General features: G+C 43.9%; 1 protein-coding gene across 1 annotated transcript in view; it reads left to right on the plus strand.

The window, feature by feature from the left end:
* LOC124778201 (opsin, ultraviolet-sensitive-like) overlaps nucleotides 1–12,249 on the plus strand; it is a 169,774-nt gene that overhangs the window by 119,296 nt on the left and 38,229 nt on the right. Inside the window, exons 2-3 of the mRNA XM_047253628.1 lie at nucleotides 3,605–3,713; nucleotides 3,747–3,885. Of these exons, the coding sequence (XP_047109584.1) occupies nucleotides 3,605–3,713; nucleotides 3,747–3,885 (248 nt within the window). The remainder of the gene's footprint in view (nucleotides 1–3,604; nucleotides 3,714–3,746; nucleotides 3,886–12,249) is intronic.

Genomic DNA, 12,249 nt, shown 5'->3' on the forward strand with positions numbered 1-12,249 from the left:
CTGTTTCATGACGGATGTTGTCACTGCAGTGCTTGCATAGCATCGAACTTCTGAACAATACAGGAACTGAAATATCGTACAAATGTCCAAAGCAATAATTTATACAATAAGGACAAAAACCCTAGTGTGATCGTTGTACAAATGGTCCCAGCCTGTACCAGTGTTCTGTTTAGAGAGACTGCTCCAGGGCAATGTCTTGCATTCTTGTTGGGCTGCTGATTTCCTATCGAACTCATCGCCAGCGTGTATGACGATTCCTATAACAAGCAGATCGATTCTTCTCAGCAGGTGGGCTGCGATGAAGCTGTCTTTTAAGCCACAGAGTTTCTGTTAGGCTGGTGGCCTTTGTTGTCCGGCGCTCTACTTGCTAATGGTCTCGTTCCACCTCGCGAGTAGGCTGCTCTGTGCAACCTGCATGACTAGAGGGAAGACTAACCTGTAGGCGTGTTGCGACCACACGACTCGAGGTCACCACATTCATATTTCTAGCTGCTAACCTGCTGTCTTTTGTTTACTTTGATCTGCCTGGAGTGACACATTAAACTGGCGTTTCTTGCACTTTGGGTAAATTTGGTGTGTTGCTTTCTCTCTTTAATTCATTTGTACTTTTCTGCAGTAGCTGTGATTGCAGGCTTAACAAACTATGTAATACTAGTTGTAAGGTCTTTGTTCGTACATCAGAGCATACTCAGATGTATTTATTGCTAGATGGTTTGTCCACATAGTTAAAATGAGCCTTCAATAATGCAAACTGTTTATCTGTTACTCATTCCAACGAAAGGGGGCAAGTAGAGGACAATGAAACAAGCAAATAATTTTAATAAAAATAGCTCTGTAAACTTATAGTATCCCCAATATAGCCTAATTTCCTGCATGGCCGACTTACTGGTAGTGTGTAACATCATTTCCTGCAACACAAGCTAATCGACTATTTTGATGATATTCTTCTCTGTGAAAGGATGTGTATGTGGTACATGCATGGTATTGCACTAGCCCACATTCATATTCATACAATCTAATTTTATGAGAGTTGCTTTTTTAGCATAATGCTGTGATTTCTTGCCACACATTTGTGGGTAGTTTGGATCCTTGGGGACTCTGTTAAAATGTGTTCATGTACCCAGTTGTAATAAATCGTATTGGGGGAAACCACTGGACCCGAGTTTATTAGGATTATTTGCTTGTCTCATTCATCTCTAGATGCCTCATCCATTTGTACCTATAATAGTGAATTCCCTGTACATTGTTTGCTAACCTTTCCCCTGCACATTCACTTTCATAAGTGTTGGACATGACTAATGCAGAGATCTCCTCCATCTCAATATTCACCTCTTCCTCCGTCCCATTTCCTTGCCTACCTCATCCTCCCAACTCTCTATATGTACATTTCCTCATTCCCAATGTCTCTGCATCTCCCCTCTATTTATCTATCTCCACTGCTCCTCTCTCCAATCACTTTTCCTTCCCCCCTACCTCCATCCACATCCTTCTCGACTCCTTCTGTCTATATGCGCCCACCCTTTTCTCTGTCTACTTCATCTTCCCCCTCTACCATCTTCCCCCCATCCCATATCTTTGCTAAGCCCTGCCTCTCTGCACATGAAGCCCCTGCAAAGGAGGTCAATATAGCATGCTGGCACTACTACCACACAACAAGCCTGCACTGCAGGGCAGCCTAGATGTTGGGGGCAGGAAACCCAGTTTCTGCCCCTGATGTGTAGACTACACTGCAGAGGATGTCAGTAAGGTAGGACAATACTATCCCCCACAACCCACCTGTTCACATCAGCCTCAGGGATTGGAAAAGACACGTTTTTGTCCATATCTCCACTCCTATAGGAGCTAGGAAGTCATAAACGACACAGTGCTCATACTAGTGAGGCTGCTGTTTCTGTACCAAATTTAATTGAAATAGATTCAGGGGTTTGCAAGGAACTCCCACTCCACTGTTTTTTCTGTATATACAAAAAAACAGCAGAGTGGAAACCACTCATATATATATATACTGGGTGATCAAAAAGTCAGTATAAATTTGAAAACTTTATAAAACACGGAATAATGCAGTTAGAAAGGTAAAAGTTGACACACATGCTTGGAATGACATGGGGTTTTATTAGAACAGAAAAAAATATTGCTAGATATGTGAAACATCTCTTGCGCACGTCGTTTAGTGATGATCGTGTGCTCAGCCACCTCCCAGGTCCCCAGACCTCAGTCCGTGCGGTTATTGGCTTTGGGGTTACCTGAAGGCGCAAGTGTATCGTGATCGACCGACATCTCTAGGGATGCTGAAAGACAACATCCAATGCCAATGCCTCACCATAACTCCGGACATGCTTTACAGTACTGTTCACAACATTATTCCTCAACTACAGCTATTGTTGAGGAATGATGGTGGACATATTGAGCATTTCCTGTAAAGAACATCATCTTTGCTTTGTCTTACTTTGCTATGCTAATTATTGCTATTCTGATCAGATGAAGCACCATCTGTCGGACATTTTTTGAACTTTTCTATTTTTTGGAGGGGTTCTAATAAAACCCCATGTCATTCCAAGCATGTGTGTCAATTTGTACCTCTCTATGTACATTATTCCGTGATTTATTCAGTTTTCAAATTTATACTGACTTTTTGATCATCTGGTACATACAATAAATCACGGAATAATGTAGATAGAGAGGTAAAAATTGACACACATATACACATGCTTGGAATGACATGGGGTTTTATTAGAGCCAAAAAAAAAATACAAAAGTTCAAAAAATGTCCGACAGATGGTGCTTCGTCTGATCAGAATAGCAATAATTAGCCTAACAAAGTAAGACAAAGCAAAGATGATGTTATTTACAAGAAATGCTCAATATGTCCACCATCATTCCTCAACAATAGCTGTAGTCGAGGAACAATGTTGTGAACAGTACTGTAAAGCATGTCTGGAATTATGGTGAGGCATTAGCGTCGGATGTTGTCTTTCAGCATCCCTTGAGATGTCAGTCGATCATGATACACTTGCGACTTCAGGTAACCCCAAAGCCAATAACCGCACGGACTGAGGTCTGGGGACCTGGGAGGCCAAGCATGACGAAAGTGACGGATGAGCACACGATCATCACCAAACTACGCGTGCAAGATATATATATATATATATATATATATATATATATATATATATATATATATATATGAGTGGAAAAACCTCACATATATATAATGCTAAAAATAAATAAATTATTGTTATTATGGTAATAATGAATGTTGGTCTGTTATATAATTTTTCTAAAGGTATTGTTATTTCTTGGTAATTGATTGAATTATCAATATTTATAGTTTCAGAATTTTTGATTAAGTCTATAAATATATATGAGTGGAAAATCCTCACAAACACCTGAATATATATATATATATATATATATATCCTCGTAGATAAACACACACACATATATATATACCCACGGTTTTTCAAGAAGTTTCCAATATGCTGTGGGTGTGTGTGTGTGTGTCTATATAGTAAGGCGACACTTGCTTTGCTTACAGCACGTGACTCTTCACAGTGGGGACTTGTGACACACAGCTTGTTGTTTTTACCTGTGGTCGTGCCGGCAGGGTGCCAGGTGTACGGCTTCGTGGGAGGCCTTACGGGCACGGTGTCGATCGCCACCCTCACGGCGATCGCGGTGGACCGCTACTGCGTGATCGTGCACCCGCTGCGGGGGCGCGGCCGCAGCGGCCTCTGGCGCTCTCCCAGGGCGCGCGCGCGGGTCGGCGTCTGCGCCGCCTGGCTGTACGGCGTCGTGTGGGCGGCGCCGCCCCTCACCGGCGCCGCGTGGGCCGGCCGGTACGTGCCCGAGGGCTTCCTCACCTCCTGCAGCTTCGACTACCTGCAGGTGCGCAACACTCCGTTCTCACCAGCCCATCTGCTCCTCTGCATGTTGCTGTTGTATACGTCTCTCTCAATTCCTCTGACTCTCTGTATATGAGGTGAATCGACGAAAGTGATTCGAGATATCGAAACATGGTTGTCAGAAAACGATACTAGGCAGAAGGGCACGTAATTTCATGAACAGATAATATTCTTAACTATAGCCAACATGTTCACCGGCGAGACAAACGGGTGGTTCCTGAAGAGGGGTAGTTGCAGGGTCAACAGACTGGATGATTGACTGATCTGGCCTTGTAACATTAACCAAAATGGCCTTGCTGTGCTGGTACTGCGAACGGCTGAAATCAAGGGGAAACTACAGCCATAATTTTTCCTGAGTGCATGCAGCTTCACTGTATGATTAACTGATGATGGAGTCATCTTGGGCAATATATTCCGGAGGTAACATAGTCTCCCATTCGGATCTCCAGGTGGGGACTACTCAGCAGGTAAGCGTTATCATGAGAAATAAAACTGGCGTTCTACGTATCGGAGCGTGGAATATCAGATCCCTTAATCGGGCAGATAGATTAGAATATTTAAAAACGGAAGTGGATAGGTTAAAGTTAGGTATAGTGGGAATTAGTGAAGTTCGGTGAGCACGTGAATAGAGGGTTATAAATACAAAACAAAATAGAGGCATTGTAGGAGTAAGTTTAGTAATGAATACAAAAACAGGAGCGCCAGTAAGCTACTACGAACAGCAGAGCGCGAATTCTTTGCAGATGAATGGAAAAACTGGTAGTAGGCGACGTCGGGGAAGGTCAGTTGCCATCCCGTAGAAACGTTGTAACACATGAGGCAATACTGAGCCTACGACTTATCTTAGAAGACAGACTTAGAGAAAGCTTTTGACAATGTTGAGTCGAATATTCTCTTTCAAATTCTGAAGGTGGCAGGGGTCAAATACAGGGAGCAAAAGGCTATTTACAATTTGTACAGAAACCAGATGGCAGTTATAAGAGTCGAAGGGCACGAAGGGGAAGCAGTGGTTGGGAAGGGAGTGAGACAGGGTTGTAGCCTATCCCAAATGATATTCAATCTGTATATTGAGCAAGCAGTAAAGGAAACAAAAGAAAAAATTGAAGTAGAAATTAAAATCCATGGAAAATAAATAAAAAATTCGAGGTTTGCCAACGACATTGTAATTCTGTCAGAGACAGCAAAGGATCTGAAAGAGCAGCTGAACGGAATGGACAGTGTCTTGAAAGGAGGATATAAGATGAACATCAACAAAAGCAAAACGAGGATCATGGAATGTACTCGAATTAAATCAGGTGATGCTGAGGGAATTAGATTAGGAAATGAGGCACTTAAAGTAGGAGATGAGTCTATTTGGGGAGCAAAATAATGGATGATGGTCGAAGTAGAGAGAATATAAAATGTAGTGGCAAGGAAAGTGTTTCTGAAGAAGAGAAATTTGTTAACATCGAGTATAGATTTAAGTATCAGCAAGTCTTTTCTGAAAGTATTTGTATGGAGTGTAGCCATGTATGAAAGTGAAACATGGACGATAAATATTTTAGACAAGAAGAGAATAGAAACTTTCGAAATGTGGTGCTACAGAAGACTGCTGAAGATTATATGGGTAGATCACGTTACTAATGAGGAGGTACTCAATAGGATTGGGGAGAAGAGGACTTGTGGCTCAACTTGACTAGAAGGAGGGATCGGTTGGCAGGACGTGTTCGAAGGCTTCAAGGGATCACCAATTAAATACTGAACGGCAGCGTGGAGAGTAAAAATCGTAGAGCGAGACCAAGAGATGAATACACTAGCATATTCAGAAGGATGCAGGTTGCAGTAGTTACTTTTAGATGGAGAAGCTTGCACAGGATAGAGCAGCATGGAGAGCTGCATAAAACCAATCTCTGGACTGAAGACCGCCGACCGTTGTGGCCGTGCGGTTCTAGGCGCGTCAGTCTGGAGCCGTGTGATCGCTCCGGTCGCAGGTTCGAATCCTGCCTCGGGCATGGATGTGTGTGATGTCCTTAGGTTAGTTAGGTTTAAGTAGTTCTAAGTTCTAGATGACTGATGACCTCAGAAGTTAAGTCCCATAGTGCTCAGAGCCACTTGAACCATTTGACTGAAGACCACAACAACAACACAGTAGTAGCGGTATCACAGGAAAAATTCGTCGGTTTTGAAACCTTCGTTGTCGTCTCTTCTTTCATAGGGATTAGCTTACGTCCAAGTTCCCTTTGTTTCGTGCGTTTTGTGTTCAGAATGTACAGCGAAGAGGGGAAACGTCTGGAGCAAACCATGTACAAAGTTCCTGACGAGTCTGCAGATGAAGGGATCAAAATATTTGATGACGGTTCAGATTACACGTTCATCGTATTATTTTCACCGATCGTATTGTTATGAAGGATTTTCCTCCAGGTAAATCAGGAAACAGTTCCGAGTGTACGATTCCAGTGAGCGTAAGATTGTTTATGTATCTTTCCATGTTTCAGTTTTGTCAGACTGCGCTCCACTATGAAAGCTAAATTTTATTTTGTGTGTTTCTTTATATTTTGATAGGCTGAATGAGAAGTTTAAGCAGAAAGACCACTTGTTTGCTTATCGGGCTATGTATTTGAATACCAGAGCTCCTTTTCAATAATTTTAATATTATAAGTATTATTAAATTGAGGTTTCACCTGTGGATTCAGATTTAACATTATCAGTGCCAGAATATATATATTTAAAGTGGAAACTCCAATAAACCCAAAAACGTTTTGAAGTTTCAACTACATATTTGTACACAAGTGTTATAACTTCCAAAACCCCACATGTTTCATCCAGTCCACAGGTAATGGCAGCTATCTGAAAGACCAGCACCGGAAGTGTTAAAGACATTAGGTGCCAGTGGGCATTGATTTATATCAATAGGGGAAGTTGAAAATTTGTGCTCGACCGAGCTTCACACCCAAGTCTTCTGCTTACAACGCAGGTGCGCTGATCACTTATACCGGTACCTAAGTAACGGCGCCGTAAGGAAGTGCAAATACGTGGATTGTTTCAAGGTGTGTGGCTGGTGGAAACTTTCAGCAGCAGCAATTCACATGCCTGACTTCGCATCTTCACAGTCTGTCACTACGATTACTACTGTAACAGTCTAAATTGATTGATATATTAACTCTACTTTGAACAGAGTGATATTTACCTCTTCTTTCTTGAAGAAAAGGGTTCACCGTCCAGCTCCATGATAAAGAATGCAGTATAATACGAACATAAATAATGTCGTTTTCCGAAGTTTGCAGGCTGCGGTTTACCCAGGTATCATTTTCAGGATGAAGCAATTTAGAAATGAAAGAAACTGCCTCGCTTTCCAGAGGATACATTGTAAAAACTTTTACACAACAATATGTTGTCTGACATACACGCAGTATGTCCACCCAGAATCATGGACACGAAGGCATAGATGGATGGAGAGTATAAAATTTGACATCGGCTCTAGGAAACATTGGGATAAAGATATGTGTTCATCTTTCTTTTCGTACATAACTCTTCTTGGCGGGCCGGCCGGATTGGCCGAGCGGATCTAGGCGCTACAGTCTGGAACCGCGCTACCGCTACGGTCGCAGGTTCGAATCCTGCTTCGGGCATGGGTGTGTAGGATGTCCTGAGGTTAGTTAGGTTTAAGTAGTTCTAAGTTCTAGGGGACTGATGACCTCAGAATAACGTCCCATAGTGCTCAGAGCCATTTGAACCATTCTTCTTGGCGCGGGTATGTTTATATTGCATCTTTGCCCCGCACAGAGTCCGATGCTTATTAAATGACATACACTTTATGGCTAAACCAAAATAAAACCTATCACGCGCTGCACCATCCGAACACACTGGTCACCACAAACACAATGACTCCCCTAGCCTGCTTCCCGCCAGACCCAAATTCTCAACTTACACCACACATTACTGATGTAGTGCCACTGCACGTCTGCCACGTAAGTAGGAGATCCGGGTTTGAATCCCAGTGTGTTAAAAATTTTCAACTTCCCCCATTGATATAAATCAATAACCAATGGCAGATAACGTCTTTAATTCCTTTGTGTCTTCATTTGTAGTGGCCGCAGGATCAACATGTTGTCTGTTGTAGCTCTCTAAGAACAATGCAAAAGAGTCAGGAACCGAGACGATAAATAAAAGCCTATTGTCGTTTAATGAAACAATATCTTACGATGAATGCTTACACGCACAAGAATAAGTATGAAAATCATTAAGCTCGTCTCCCACGGTCAGCACTCGAAACAGTTCGGAGACTATATCTATTGTTTGTTTCCATTCAAGAAAATTGCACCTCAAATGTAGAGAATAATCTCCTACGATTGCCATGAGGTTTTCTATTATATAGTGGACGGAACACAGAATAAAGACAACGAAGCATTGGCTTTCCGGATAAATTCTTAATCCGAGTTAGGTTCACTTCTACACAGTCTCACCAGTTATGTGCGATATGTCGTTCTAACGAAACACAGTAATGTCGACCACTATTAACGCCATCCGAGGCATAAGAGGTCGAGAACATATGCACAGTGGACCGTAGCACGTTCCCATAAGACTGACAACGATCTAATAACCTGCCAGACACTGACTCCTCGTTATTTATGTATGCTCGGTGAGGTCAACGAAGGGAACGCTTTTTCCAAAACTGCTTCTAGCGTTGGCAGCAGTGCCCAGCCGGCAACGACTACAAAGGTATTTATATCGTTGTTAGTTGAAGGCTTACAACGATCCCAATATTTCTACAAGTAAATCTGTACATTATTTACATTCTATAAAATCCTTAGACCGATTATTCTTAAAATTTGAACTCTACAATTTTTTAGGCGGAACAGATGGTAGATGGTGGCCTCTGAACTGTCTCTTTTTGTGTCTGTACCTTTTAAAAATTACCTTATTACCTTCAAACCTTGTACAGCATAATTATTACATATATCAAATACAGTGCAGTCTTTTTATATTTGTAGCTTAATAACAAAGACTAGTAAATCTAACTCGTTTTACGAAATTTTAGTACATGACTTGGTTTCTTTCTTAATAACTCAAAAAGTAGATTATTTACCTTCACGGGAACGTCTACCATAGTTTTGCGTGATAAACTGCACCAGAAGATGACCTCTGTAACTGTAATATTATGCCCTTCCAGTATTTCGCAAAAAATGGAATAATTCAAAAGGTATACTTCCGCCATGTGTTTTCGTGACAAACCGCATTCAATTCCAAAAGTATGAGTTTCTGTTGTGTGCCTCTTACAAGTTATGCAGGGAGCGGATTTTTGAAGTACCGTAACTAATTGGTTCTGAGCACTATGGGACTTAACATCTATGGTCATCAGTCCCCTAGAACTTAGAACTACTTAAACCTAACCAACCTAAGGACAGCACACAACACCCAGCCATCACGAGGCAGAGAAAATCCCTGACCCCGCCGGGAATCGAACCCGGGAACCCGGGCGTGGGAAGCGAGAACGCTACCGCACGACCACGAGCTGCGGGCATGTAACTAATTAGTGAGCCATATTGAGACGGACAGTACTTAACAGCCGCGCGGGGTGCCGTGCGGTCTATGGCGCCTTGTCGCGGTTCGCGCGGTTACCCTCGTCGGAGGTTCGAGTCCTCCCGACGGCATGGGTGTGTGTGTTGTCCTTAGTATAAGTTAGTTTAAGTTAGATGAAGTAATGTGTAAGCCTAGGGACCGATGACCTTACCACAAATTTCTAAATTCCCCAATACTTAACATTTTCATAGTCTTTTAAACAATCTGACCAAGTTCCGGAATGATATTTAAACATTTAAGTTTCACTTAAGTATACCGTTCAATCTCCTTGTTGGCAGCTCACAGCATGTTCGCCGGAGCTCTTCATCACGCAGCTCATGAGCGCCGAACCCGGGCAATACTGGGCTGTCATACACACTGCCATCACAACACTCTTTCACACTCTTACATGAATAATATACCACACCCGGCCCATAACGCAAACCCGCACACACTATCACAGATCCTGTTCTGGAATGCAGACTCGATCCACAACAAAAGGACAGAATTTGTCGTATTCATGGAGCGCAAGGGAATCCTTGTCGCGCTACTGAGCGAGACTAAGCTTAAACCGCACAAACAATTAAACTTTCCTGGCTACTGCGTCCATCGTACCGACCGACCGGGCGACGCCGTGGCAGGTGGAACTGCAATCGTCATACATAAAGACATTGAACACACAAACATAGAGCTCCCGGAACTGGAAAAAATCGAGGCGACGGCCGTCAGAGTCAAGTTCAACGGAGCCTACGCCACACTGATATCGGTATACAACAGCCCTGTAGGCACTTCAACACGCGATATCAGCACACTGCTCAACATTTCACAGCGAGTAATAGTCGCTGGAGATCTGAACGCAAAACACCCAGAATGGAATTCACGCATACGAAATCCCAACGGCAAAAAACTGTACGAACATTCACTAGACAGAAACTACATTATACTAGCGCCGACTGAACCGATGCACATTCCCTATCAGAGGGGACACAGGCCAGACATGATAGACGTGGCCCTCATCAAGGGCATTACATCGACACTCAACGTTGCCGCTGAAAACGATCTGCCCTCAAACCACCAACCTGTAATACTATACATTGAGGAAACACTGCAGCACATGGAACAAAGCAAGATCTTGGACTACGGGCGTGCGAATTGGACATTGTTCAAGGAAACGCTCGATAGCCACGTCCCACCCATACACGAAATTAATGAGACAGCACAAATTGACGAGGCAGTAGAAACCCTCACCAACGCCGTCCAGGACGCAATGGCAGGCACCATACCTGATCGCACCTCACAACAACACAGTGCGGCCCTGCCCCGGGAAATCCTGGGCCTCATCTCAATGAGGAATCGCCTCAGGAGACAATGGCAGCGCACCAGGCGTCAGTACTTCAAACGGCACATTAACAGGCTACAGGGCATCATACACGACAAAATACAAACACATTGAACACAACAGTGGAACCAAAAACTCGAAGGCCTGGACACCGCACGACCTGGCGTGTGGCAACTAGCCCGACACTTCACCAGGGAGACAATATACACACCAACGCTTCAAGGGCCTGACGGACCTGCATACTCAGCGAAAGAGAAAGCAGAACTAATGGCCCGCACACTCGCAGCGTCATTCACACCGAACCTGGTACCATCAGATCCAGTGTTCACACCTGCTACTGACCAAGAGGTTACACGCATTCTAGCCCAACCATCGCGCGACGACATTCGACATGCTAGCACAGCCTAAGTCTCCTGGGCTATAATGCATTCCGCTGCTAGGAAAGCCCTTGGTCATGATGGCATTCAAAACCGTGTCCTCCAGGAGTTCACGGATAAAGCAACTGAGTACCTAACACACATAACGAATGCCATACTAAAACACCAACACTTCCCCGCCTTTTTGAAGACGGCCAAGGTTCTGACGTTCAGGAAGCCGGGGAAAGACCACAGCCTCCCACAAAATTACCGACACATCAGCCTTCTGATCTCGCTCAGTAAGATTGTTGAGAAGGTGATTCTCAAACGCATCATTAGGCACTGCATAACAAATGACATCCTGAGACCGGAGCAATTCGGCTTCAGGAATAATCACTCCACAACACAACAACTCTTACGGGTCGTTGAACATACAACATATGGCTTCAACATAAACAAAGCTACAGGGGCGGTGTTCCTGGACATCGAAAAGGCTTTCGACCGTCTATGGCACAACGGCCTCATTCGCAAACTCAGCCACGCGGGATTCCCCGACGGGCTGGTGCGTCTAATACACTCATACCTCACAGACAGGAGTTTCAACACTGACCTGCAGGGAAAACAATCAACACGACACGGTATACACACGGGAGTACCCCAGGGAAGCATCCTAGGGCCCCTACTGTTAACCTCTACATAAACCATCTCCCAACCACACACAACACAACGATGGCAATCTACGCGGATGACACAGCCATCCTCGCGCAAGATTGGAAACCATCAAACATTACGTCACCCCTACAGACTGCACTCAGAGTGTCTGAGCCTTGGTTGGAGAAATGGCGTGTTAGAGTAAACGTCGACAAGTGCGAAGTCGTTTTGTTCACTAGAAGACCGAAGCAACTGCGCAAACACCGCTACTGCAGACCAATAACTCTACATGCACGCCCAATACGTTTCCGCGAGAAAGTCAAATACCTCGGTGTCTGGCTGGACCGGAAATTACTCTGGGGGGACCACATACAACACATGACCAACCGAGCTAGCGCGAGGCTCAAACAGCTCTACCCTATGCTCAACAGGCGTAGCACACTGAACAGAAGGGTGTCGAGGT

Source organism: Schistocerca piceifrons, chromosome 1 (assembly GCF_021461385.2).
Source record: "Schistocerca piceifrons isolate TAMUIC-IGC-003096 chromosome 1, iqSchPice1.1, whole genome shotgun sequence".
NCBI lineage: Eukaryota > Metazoa > Arthropoda > Insecta > Orthoptera > Acrididae > Schistocerca > Schistocerca piceifrons.